Consider the following 12620-nt stretch of genomic DNA (forward strand, 5'->3'; position numbering starts at 1 on the left):
GGAACTAGACATCCATGAAACACATTGGGGTTTGTATTTCTAGTCTCAAAGAGTCTAAATCGGAATAATTAACTCTCCATATCAGTGGAACTCTCTGGAGCTGCATCTCATTGGTCGTTCAAATGTAGTAAAACAAATGACACTGCCCAGAGCCCTGTGTCTATTCGAATTCTTCTGACACGTCTCCAGGCCTTGTTACATCCTTTAGTATCATCATTTATGAAGAATCGTATGACTTGTATTGGCTGTAGATCCTTCCGCATTACTTGATCCTAAAGGGGCTTACGCCTCAGGGATTCCCACAAGCACTTTCTTGCTACTTGAACAGTGTGTTATACAAATTGTACAAATCTTTAGAATCTCTCAAGAGGGATGGACGGACCTCTGGTCATTGGCTGGGCTGCTCCATTCCCATTCCAAAGATTGGCCTAAATCTCCACATCTTCTCTGGACTCCTTTGCAGTAGCCCTCGTCCAAACTGGGCCAGAGGAGAAGGCATCATATCCAGGAAGCCACTTGTAGCAATGCACATTTAAATAATTTAGACTTAAATGTTTTTTCTCTGGAACTGCTTCTTGTGTTTAGTTTGTTGTCCTGCACTTGCACCAACCGATTACCGCGGTTGGGTACGTGCAGTGTGAAAGAAGTTATACAACATACAACGTGGATGCTGCACGTACTGTCAACCCTGGTGGGGAACTGTCCGAAGATGAGCAGGTAGGGCTGATAGACGACTCCACGAAAGATCCAATCCAGCCGCTGCTCGTTGAGGATGAGAATCCCCTGAGTGGCCACTCCGTAGGCCACCACCCACACGCCCAGCAGGAACAGGAAGAAGAAGATATCCTTTACCTAAGGTGGGATGTTTAATACGAAACAAAAAACACCCAGATGCAAATAATTCGAGGCTTTTCCATGTTCTTTTTGAAACGTTCCATCCTTGTACTACTACAACCCTTGTTTACCCAGCCTCACTGATTTACTCTTTTTCAGGAGGGTCCTACCAATTTTTTCACATAGAGTGCGATGTTGTTAATGCCTAATCTCAATCAAGTATTTTTTCAGCATTGGGGTGTTTTAGCCAACACCAGTTACATTGTCAGTGGTGTTTTTAGCAATGGGAGGATACTGGCAAACCCGAAGGAAACCCATGGCGAAAAGGGAGAGAACATACAAACTGCACATAGGAATGACAACTGTGTCAGGAATAGAACCCAGGTTCTTCTTGCTGTGGAGGCACAAGTGTCACCACTGCACCAACTACCCCGCTGCGCTGTCTGCAGGAAATTATGTAATAACTAAACAAAAAGGTAGCAGAGTGGGGATAACGATAAATAGGAACAAAAACAAACGCCATGTGCAATGAGTTATCTACACAAATAAAAAACAACTGTTGGAGCGATACGTCAGGAAATCTCAACCGATAATTACTGTATATCTACTGTTGAAAACAAGCTGAGATCAAAATTATAAAAATGAAGAGGTGAGCGAGAGCACGATGGAGTGCTTTTGGAAAATGAAATCTGATAACGAAAAGTATAAATTGTGCATGCGCACATATGGCGCATTTATTTGATTTTGATCAACCATTCCGTTCATGAGTAACATGAATGGGCACCACGGTGGCAATATATTAACTACCTCACCTCGTATACAGGAGTACATAGGTTCGATCGTTAGACACCTGTATATTTGGAGTTTGCATGTTCTCCCTGTGGTCCGGTGGATTTTTCTCCAGGTGTTTAGATTATTTGGCTGCAATAAATATCCACATGATGAGCCCCTTTGTTGAACTATCGTTTGTTGTCAGGTCGCTTCTGAAAAAGAGCTACATAGCTCAGTGGGCCTGACCTGGTAAAATAAAATAAAAAAAATTTTGTTTTAGTTTAGTTTAACCGGCCTAGTACTGCACCCACCATGCGTTTGACAATGATGATCTTCGGCCCTAGGGTTTTGTTGACGGTGAAGATGTGCATCAAGCGGAGACAGAAGACCATGTAATCCACACAGAGCACGGAGCGGCCAGCCTGGAATGTCGATTCGTTGATGCTGTTCGGGATGAGCCTGTAACACCAATACACGTGCCATGGCTAAGGCATACAGGTCGACCTCATTGAGTACAATTTGATTAATTATCAATTTCCCTAATCATTTATGTGCTGGAAACTCAAAATAAACGGTTTAAAACTCGGCACTAAGAGAGATGGTTGCAAGGTATAAAAACCATTCTGCCAATGGTTGCTGTGACGGGAATTATTTGGAGTCATTCTTTTGAGGTATTGGGTTTTTGAATCGATTATCTTGGGCATGAGTGATTATGTGCCGTGAGAATGTTCTACATAAGACACTCCTAGCTGCCTGTGTATAAGGCAAGACATGAAACCATCGTAATTGGTGCCTCGTTAAACGACACAGATTTGACCGGATCATTACACGGCCTAACCCCAAAAATTAATTACGAATCAAACATTGGCTCTGAAAACTTGCGTGCTAAAATCTCTTTGATGAAAAAAGAATAGGCTTTACCCTTTCCGACAATAATATGGGAGATGTTAAGATGTTCAACTACTAAATAAACACACCTATTGCAAGGCATCACGCCTGCATTAACCACACATCATGCGTGTGATAAACCATGCCAAAAAAGCGCTTTAATAATAATGTATGCATTGTCTTTGAAACTGATTGGCCTACACCAGGGACAGGCTCCTTTATGGCCTTTTCTCACCAGTGTTAGACTGGAGAAAAACGCCAAAAGGCGAACAACTGCAATTTTTTCCGGAAAGGGTAAAGCCTATTATTTTTCATCATTTTGATACCGGCAAAAAGGGTCTCATGGATAAATAAATATTTCTGTTATGTGCCATTCAAAACAAACTCAAGTGATAAAATACTGTTTGACAGATAAAGAGCAAACCAAGAAACATATCACGTTATCACGAACGTTTCAGATAAGCGGTGGCCAATGAGAGGTTTAAAACACCATATATGCACGGGAAGATAAAAACTCCCCTGGTGCACACATTTTTTGGTGACCTTGAAAAATTGTAATCGGCCCCGCAATCGACTTACGTCGCTCTTCCCTGCACAATAAGAGCATAAATGCGTCCGCATCGTGAGTTTAATTGTACAGAGTAAGCCGCACACGTCGTTGGTTCGTCCCACCTGCATATGACTCCGATTGTGAAGAGAAGTAAGGCCAGCATGTCGATACGGTTCCAGATGTCTTTGATGTAGCGGACTGCAGCCTTCCATTGCCCTGCTTTCTCTGGGTCAGTGAAAACCTGCAGAGCAAGAGCAACGTCACACGACAGCTGTGGAAAGCTGTGGACAGCTGTGGAACGTCATGACAATGCAGTGTATGGCTGCCCCAGTACGTCAGGGTGGGCAACATTAATGTGAATGATAGGATACACATCTAATGCAGCCATCTTATGTTATATTTTGTATCATGCTTCTTTATCCAGCAAGGTTGAACCGAGTGTCAAGACTATATTTCAGGAGGGTCCTGCCAAGTTTTTGCAGTAGGGGAGATGTTTCTGTGTGTAATCCCAATTAGGTAATTTTTCAACTTTGGGATGTTTTTGTATCTCGTACGTTTTTTTGAGCTATAGGATGGAAACCGAAGATCCTGGAGAAAACCCATGCAGAACAGGGGGAGAGAGCAGATACAAACTCCTCACAGAAAGGCGCCTTAGTCTGGAATCGAACCCAGGAACTTCTTGCTGTGAGGCACAAGTGTTACCACTGTGCCACCACCCTGACATCCCTTGTGTAAATGAAGCTGTAGTGTACATTTCGATTTAAAGATTTCGTGACTGCAGGGATTCATATTCTTGGTTTTTTCGGTAAAGTCACGTAGAAGGGAAATAATAAAATAATATAAATATAAAACAATAAACATTATCATGACGTTTCGACTGCAACACAAGCAATCATCATCAGGTGTGAAATCCACAGCAAGAAAATTTTGCTGTGGATTTCACACCTGATGTTGCAGTCGAAACGTCGTGAGAATTTTTATTGTTTTATATTTCTATTATTTTATTATTTCCCTTCTACGTGACTTTGCCGAAAGAACCAAGAATATGAAGCTGTAATGTACGTTTAGATTTACAGTATCACCGACTATTTAGAGGGTGAAACTGCAATTTATATGACGATAAATGTAGATTTATTAAAAACTAAAATTTCGGCGGCTTACGCCCATCTTATTCTGACTCCTACGGAGGACTTCTCAGCGGTTCGCTCCTCGCCTGTCACCCCCACTGATGTCCTCTTCTCTCCCGCCCCCCCCCCAATGTGTGCAGATACTACTGACTCTATTGTATGTGTAGGGGTGTTAGAGAGAGAGCCGTTATGCATGGCAGCTTATGGAAAACAAACACAGTGGGCGGGGCTACGTGAGTGCACGGGGGGGGTGCTCTCAACGACGTCCGCACCAGGCAGCCCGGGGCCCCACCCCTCAGCGGGGGTTGACTATAAAGGGGGATGTGTCAGAGGGCTCGGGGCAGAATGTTAAAGCTAAACGAGTGAAGACCGAAGATCGTCTAGCTAGAGCCCTGGACTCCCCTGGGACGCCGCCCTTGTCAGGGCCGCGCAGGACCGAGCCAGCGGCGTGGTCCCGAGAACCAGAGCTAGTGCTCTGGGACTCCGGGTACCGTAGCCCGACTTACCAGTGTCGGGCCAGACAGCCTCCCCTAGCCCGTTAGTGGAGGACTAGGAGGTAGGTCAGAGATAGCTAGCAGTGTATTCCCAGCTAGCCGGGTGAGGGGGCCGATACCCCCTCCAGTATTGTATGTCCGCGGTTGTGACAACTGTTGCGGAATAAATACGTGTGCCTCAACCCCGGGTGTCCAAGAGTCCTCAACGGTATTACATCTGGTGTCAGAAGTAAAAATCTATGAACATGGACACGCGCCGGTCAGCTCGGGTCAGGATACCGGGGGCGGAGGACACCGCTGCAGTCGGAGAGCCCGGGACAGGTGAAGAGAGCACGGAGCAGTCGGGGCCAGATACGGCTACGCCGCAGCAACAGGAGGGTGGAGAGGTGTCGGCAGAGGGGCTGAGGCAGGCACACGCCAAGCTCATGGAGCTGCTGCACGCCGCTGCCAGCATGCTGGACCACATCACTCAGCTGGGGGCTGCTGGACCGCCACGGGGCGACGAAAGCCGACGACCACAGCGCCTTCCCGCCATTTCGGCGGAACACCAATTTGAAAATCCCGCCATCACCGCAGCTGCAGTTGAGGGCGTGGCCGGCCTGAGCATCGCGTCCAACGGCGGGCATACAGTACCTGCCGCGTCATCGCCAACGGACGGGACATCACCACGGGTGCGACCGGCGATGCCATCGGTCGTGCGCCGAAGCAGAGCCGGGTGAGGGGGACGAGGAAGGGCGACCTTCTGCGGCAGCCGCTGCGCTACATCAGCGACTGCCTCCACTCAAAGAATTTGTGGGTGAGGAAGGCGACTGGGGCGGCTTCCAGCGGCGCTTCCTCGCTCACCAGGAGATGGCGAAGTGGACGGACGCCGAGGCTCTCCGCGCGCTGCCAGCACTCCTCGACAGCGACGCCCTCGCCACTTTAACATCGGCACCGAAGGAGAGGCGCTCTACGCTGCAGACGGCGATGCAGGTGCTGGCTGCAGTTTACGGTCCGCCGTCAGACTGTCGCCAACTCTTCTACGATCGCCAGCGGGGGGCAAAGGAGTCGCCTCTGGCGTACCGCACAAGCCTCCTGGCACTGGCAAAGGCGGCCTTTCCACGGATGGACAACGAAGGTGTCGACGCCATGGTTACAGAGAAGATACTCCTGCTGGCGGACGACTTGGAGATCGTCATCGTCACACAGGACGACGCGGAGATGTGCTCCCTCCAAGCAGCACGACTCCTCCACGCAAACCTGCTCGCGCAACGACGCAAGGCCAGCAAGGCGGCGAGCGGGCGTACCGTGGCCGCAGCCACCCTCCCGGCGGAGGAGATCTGCGCCATCGACCATCAACGGCGGCAGGGAGCGGGAGTACGGGCGGACCGGGGCGGCTCGAGCCATCCCGATCATCCGTCGTCGTCACCAGCGCTCCCGCGCTGCTACAACTGCGGCATCCGCGGCCATGTCGCCTCGGGGTGCCGCTCTCCTCGGCAGCGCAGGACGACACTTCGACGGGACGCCGGCCCTCTTCCCAAGCTCCATCATCATAACCCGGCGAGTCGCGGCACCTCACATGTTTGGCCCACGCACACACCCGCCACACACTCATACACCGCACCGATTGGGGGGCCAATATCGTGCACCATCGCACCAACACGCACCGCTTTGGGTACTCAGATTGAACCCAGCCAGTGGTCCGTGTTGGCCCATCGTGTTGTAGCCGCGTCGTCGGGGTCGTCGGCTGTTGTGGGGCACATCGACGGGGTCGAGGTGCGCATCCTGGTCGATACGGGAGCATCAGCAACCATTATTTCGGAGTTAATTTACAATATTCTCCCTGCCCAGAGCCGTCCTTTGATGCCTGTTAACGTGCCATTCTTTGCTGCTAACGGGGGCTCACTTGGCATCATCGGACAGATTCGAGCCCTAATTTGTATCGGGGATATTAAATTGTCTGGGCCGATTTTTGTTTCCTCCTCGCTGGCGGTTCCGTGCCTGCTGGGGACGGACTTCCTGGCCAAAATGCCGATTAGGATATTAATCGACCAGGGATGCATTGAGCTCCCGTCGGGCCGACGCGTGGCGTTTCTGCCATCCCCCGGTACGAGTCGGACGGCGTTCGCAACGGTGCCGGCGTTTGTAGATAGAACGGTGCGCGTTCCTCCGGGGGCACAAATGTTGGTTCCTTTGAAACTTCGGCGGCCCTTCGCTAAGAGCATTGGGGCCCAAGGGGTTCTGCTGGGGCCATCTAGGGCCGGGGTTAGTGGACCTCATTTACTTCCGGCCCAGACCATAGTAAGAGGGGACGGAGACCCCTTCATCGCGGTCCTCAATTTGGGCTCGCAGACGGTGGTGGTCCCGCAGGGGACCGTGCTTGCTCACGCGACGCCGGTGCCCTGTGAGGAACCCGTCGCGAATCACGTGAGTGCTGTCCCTGCGCCGCGACCACATTCGGACAGCGATGAAGGGTGGCTCGAGGCGCTTTGTGCGGGATCGACGGACCTGACAAATTCAGAGCGTCAACAGCTTAAAACGCTACTGCGGGAATTTTCCGACGTTTTCTGTCGGGACAAATACGATTTGGGTTGCACTCATCTGCTGCGTCACCATATTGATACGGGTGACAGCGCGCCAATACGCCAGAATCCGTTTCGGTTAAGTCCCGCCGAAAAGGACCATGTCAAATCAGCTATTGATGACATGTTAGCCGCCGACATCATTTCTCCTTCCACCAGCCCTTGGGGAGCGCCGATCGTCCTGGTTAAAAAGCAGGACGGCTCGTTGCGGTTTTGCGTTGATTTTCGGCGCCTTAACAAAATTTCGGTTGCCGACGCATACCCGCTCCCACGGATGGACGAATCGCTGGACGCCTTGGCGGGAGCGCGATTCTTCTCCACATTGGATTTACTTTCGGGATTCTGGCAGCTTCCTCTGGACGATGATTCAAAGCCTAAAACTGCTTTCCGTACACCACACGGCCTGTTCCAATTCAACCGGTTGCCGATGGGACTCCACTCAGCGCCGGCAACTTTCCAGCGTTTGATGGAATTGGTTTTGGCTGGATTGCAATGGGATTCGTGCCTGATTTATTTGGATGACGTTATCGTCTTTAGTAAAACTTTTGACGAACATCTCCAGAGGTTGCGGGCGGTTTTCCTAAAGATGCGGGCTGCTAATTTGAAATTCAAACCCCAAAAATGTCATCTGTTACGCGATTCGGTGCGTTATTTGGGACACATCGTGGGGCGCTCAGGTATTGCTACCGATCCCGCCAAAACGCAGTGCGTCAGCTCCTGGCCGACTCCCACCTCGGTGGGAGAGGTCAGGAGTTTCATTGGCTTCGCGTCGTATTACCGACGGTTCGTCGCTGATTTTGCGACGATTGCCAAACCCCTACACGCTTTAACATCAAAAGGGGTTCGGTTCCACTGGGGTCAGGAGGAGGAGGCTGCTTTCTGCTCCCTTCGGGACGCCCTGGTAAAAGCTCCTCCCTTGAGTTACCCCGATTTTTCTACGCCTTTTTTGCTCGACACCGATGCGAGCAACACAGGTATTGGGGGCGTGCTTTCCCAGGTGGTTGACGGCGTGGAACAGGTGGTTGCGTACGGCAGTCGGGTGTTGTCTCCGGCGGAGCAAAGATATTGTGTCACCCATCGGGAACTGTTGGCAATTGTCTATTTCATCCAACAGTATCACCCATATCTGTACGGTCGGCATTTCACCGTCCGCACAGATCATGCGGCACTGCAGTACGCCCTGCGAGTTCAACAGCCATCGGGACAATTGTCCCGATGGTTGGAGATCCTCCAGGATTTTGATTTTGAAACCACCTACCGTAAGGGCGTTCGCCACACAAATGCTGACGCTCTGTCGCGCATGCCAACCACCTCCGAATGTGCATGCCTCCTGGGGTCGGGACGTTGCAGGCCAGCAGGGGACATACCGGTTCCGGTCCTGGCGGCCGCCGGCCACGACGAATCATTGGTTCCAAATTCAATCGCACAACAGGCAAAAGATTCCCTGTTGGGGATGCCCGTCAATGAATGGGGGCGCCTCCAGATGGAGGATACCTCTCTCCTCGGGTTGCGTCGTCGCGTCGGCTGTGCTGGGCAGGGCAGGGGTGATGCCGACGCATGGGAATTGGTGCATGGTCTGCTGATGCACTGGGACGGAAAATCCCATCGACATCGGCTGGTGGTCCCTTCGGGGTTGCGGGGCAAGGCGGTGTGGGCCGCACATGAGCGCCTCCTACACCTGGGGACCCAAAAGACCCTCGCCTTACTCCAACTCGATTATTTTTGGCCAGGCATGACGAAGGATGTCGGGGATTTACTGGGGTCATGCCCTCGGTGCGCGCAACGAAAACCGCCAGCACGTGTGTCTAACCCACCCTTGCAGTCAATCAAAGTGTCCAGAGTTAACGAACTCGTCGCGCTGGATATTTTGGGCCCATTCCCCGCCACACCCAGGGGCAATAGATATTTGTTAACTGGTGTGGAGTATTTTACACGCTGGCCTATGGCCTGGCCCCTTGCCAACCAGTCAGCAGCAGCCATCGTGGAGGCCTTTGTTCAGGGTTATGTCCTGGACAAAGGTGCTCCGGAGCGGCTGCTGACCGACCAGGGCAAAAATGTTTCCGGTAAATTGCTCAAAGAAGTCTGTGAGCTCCTGGGCACGAAGAAAATTCGTACCTCCCCGTATCACCCGCAGACTGACGGGATGGTCGAGCGTCTGCATCGGACCATCGCGTCAATGTTGTCACAGCAATTGTCGGACTCACAGACCGATTGGGACTTGCAAATTCAAGGGGTATTGGCGGCATACCGGATGGCCCCCCACGCAGCTACGGGATTTTCACCCTTCTACCTCATGTACGGCCACGAACCTGACCCGCCTGTTCGTGCCCAGCTGCAGATCCCCGCGCATCAGGGAAAAACTAAATTGGCTGACCATGTAAAATTTAATTTGGCCAAATTGACAGAGGCACGGGATGCTGCCATGCAAAACTCTGACCTCCGTCAGAAAGCGAATGAGCGGCTCAGACTGGGTCGGGCGCACATGCTGCAGTGGAAGCCGGGGGACAAGGCATGGCTGCACTGTCCACAGGTGCCACTCGCAACCTCCTCTAAGCTGGTGCGGCCGTGGCGGGGCCCTGTGGAGGTGGTCGAGGTTTTGCGACCGCAGTGCGTGCGCATCAAATGGGGGAAGCGGCGGTGGTTCGTCCACCCCTCTAGATTAAAACCCTTCGTTGCGGTACACATCCCCACTTCACACACGCGTGGCCAAACATGTGGGGGGTCGACCGACTCACTGGGTCCGTCTCCGTCGCGCTCACCTAATGCCTTGCAGGCTGTGCCACCTCCAGGTGCATCAGGAATGACGGGCTCATGCCCGATCACCCCTCCTGGGGATGCCAAGGGTCACGCGGCGTCGGATGAGGACTCACTCCGAGACGGACAGTTGCCACCTGACGGTCCACCACCCGGGGTTACCCCGTGTGAGGGGCCCGCTGCACGGACACGCGCTAAAATGCGCAGACTGTTGTGAGGCCGGAAGATGTGTACATAGGTTGTGTTCATTGCGTGTTGTGTGTGTGGTGGGTTCCCTGCAAATTGTGTATAGACTGTTTTTATGGAATTCGTATTTAATCGGGGGGGTGCGTCGGGTTGTTTTCTCTTCTTGCTGTTGCGTTGTTGTTGTGTTGTTCTTGTTATTGTTGAAAAATAGTGAGGCACACGCGCGGTCAGGGGGTAAATGCGCTTTTATTGTCGTTTTTTTTGTATGTTGGCAGCCGGGACGGCTGCAAGCTATGCGGGGGGGGGGGGGGGTGATGTAGGGGTGTTAGAGAGAGAGCCGTTATGCATGGCAACTTATGGGAAACAAACACAGTGGGCGGGGCTACGTGAGTGCACGGGGGGGTGCTCTCAAGGACGTCAGAGGGCTCGGGGCAGAATGTTAAAGCTAAACGAGTGAAGACCGAAGATCGTCTAGCTAGAGCCCTGGACTCCCCTGGGACGCCGCCCTTGTCAGGGCCGCGCAGGACCGAGCCAGCGGCGTGGTCCCGAGAACCAGAGCTAGTGCTCTGGGACTCCGGGTACCGTAGCCTGACTTACCAGTGTCGGGCCAGACAGCCTCCCCTAGCCCGTTAGTGGAGGACTAGGAGGTAGGTCAGAGATAGCTAGCAGTGTATTCCCAGCTAGCCGGGTGAGGGGGCCGATACCCCCTCCAGTATTGTATGTCCGCGGTTGTGACAACTGTTGCGGAATAAATACGTGTGCCTCAACCCCGGGTGTCCAAGAGTCCTCAACGGTATTACATATGTTTGGTGTGTCGGCGGCATGTATGCCTACAAAATAAAAAAACATTTGGGGTTGGGGGAGTGAATTGTTTTTTTGGGGGGCGGCAGTTGACAATTTTTGTAAACCTGTTGGATTATTTTAGATTCAAGCCTTCTGAAAGGCTCTTATAGTTTAGTTGACGGACAAATGGACACATGGAAAATGACTTTTATAATAGATAGGTGACCTTTATTTAGAGCCAAAAAGAGCCCACCCTGAGACCAAAGGTCCCCCAACAACTCACAAACAATAACAGATCACGACATAGTGTGGGATATACTTATGCTACAGAAATTATGCTGACGTAAACCAAGGTGGGATGCACGCCAACCTAAGGGGTACAAGCGCCGCGCGTAATCGTCACCTGACGCAGCTCCTCCAGGATGAGCGACAGGACCCAAGCGTAGAGGAGGTACTCGGGCCAATCGGGCGTATACTGGAAGTCCATGATGATCACGTAGGCGAAGAGCCATAGGAAGATGAAGTAAGACACCACGTTGGCCCAGAAGACTGTGATGGGCGCCGTCCAAAAGTTCCGCCAACGCTGGAACATCGTGATAGTCAGAGAGCGCTTGCTCGCCACATTCTTTATGGATGCTGTGGGCAATGACCTGTTCAACAAAGAAACATCGACACACACAAAGACAAAGATCCCCCATAGAGCCTGAAGAGACTATTTGAGCAAGTGCTGTTAGCTAGTAGCATCTATGAAGGCCGGCATGGCACACGAGGGGATGGGTGGCCAACACCATGCCTGGCCGCCTTTGTCTCCCCAGTGGCGATGTTTACATATGGCACCAGGTACTCATTTGAGGCTTAGTCGACCTAGGGGAGGCCCAGGACCAGTTCAGATAATCGTCACTGGTGTTGGCCATGAGCGGGAATTGAACTCGGGTGGCTGGGTTTGTAGCGCAGTGTACTAAACGCTACACAACCGCTCCTCTCATACAGACACACAGACAGACGGACAGGTGACCTTTACAGTGACCGTTTCCCACGGCTAGGTGCCGATTACAGGTGCTATAATTGATATCGTACACCGTGCGATATAGTGTACTGTAGTAAGCATTGCGATTTTATACCAATTTTAACTCTTAAAATATACCTCGTAATCTTATTATTTTAACAATAGTACATGCTATACTGATGCCATTGTTAAGGGTTTGGTGACACAACAAGGTTGGCATGTAGTAGCAATGCTCCGGGTCGTCCATTATTATCGTTTTCCTACGCTCCCACGAAATGCACAACATTGTGTGTGAGAGTAAATGGATGCAAGTTATGAAAATTATCTACACATAATTTGCTTATATACAGTTACGGTAATCTTGATTTGAAGCTTTCGTGACTGCAGGAATCTATACTCTTTGGTTCTTTCGGTAAAGTGACGTAGGTAGAAAAAGAATAATATATCACGACCTTTCGATCGCAACACAAGCGGTCGTCCTCAGGCAGAAAAAATTTATCCAGCAGTGGAACTGCTGAACCAGCGAGATAGCTGTTACAACAAGGTTATATATGTGGTGATGGGAAAGCAAGCGGGGTCTCAGCTGGAAAGGAATTCCATCCCCGGACGCAAGCACGTCAGTTGTGTTAATGAGAGAGATTAGGGAGAGAGAGATTAGGGAGAAAG

At 51.5% G+C, this 12620-nt stretch overlaps 1 protein-coding gene across 1 annotated transcript in view; it reads right to left on the reverse strand.

Annotated features, from left to right (window-relative positions):
• The window catches only part of LOC144944248 (transient receptor potential cation channel subfamily M member 2-like), a 64684-nt gene that overhangs the window by 13172 nt on the left and 38892 nt on the right, over positions 1-12620 (reverse strand). The window contains exons 16-19 of the mRNA XM_078872256.1: positions 11352-11598; positions 3166-3284; positions 1917-2064; positions 681-852 (exon numbers count right to left, since the gene is read on the reverse strand). Of these exons, the coding sequence (XP_078728382.1) occupies positions 681-852; positions 1917-2064; positions 3166-3284; positions 11352-11598 (686 nt within the window). The remainder of the gene's footprint in view (positions 1-680; positions 853-1916; positions 2065-3165; positions 3285-11351; positions 11599-12620) is intronic.

The sequence above is a fragment of the Lampetra fluviatilis genome, chromosome 2 (assembly GCF_964198595.1).
Source record: "Lampetra fluviatilis chromosome 2, kcLamFluv1.1, whole genome shotgun sequence".
Classification (NCBI taxonomy): domain Eukaryota; kingdom Metazoa; phylum Chordata; class Hyperoartia; order Petromyzontiformes; family Petromyzontidae; genus Lampetra; species Lampetra fluviatilis.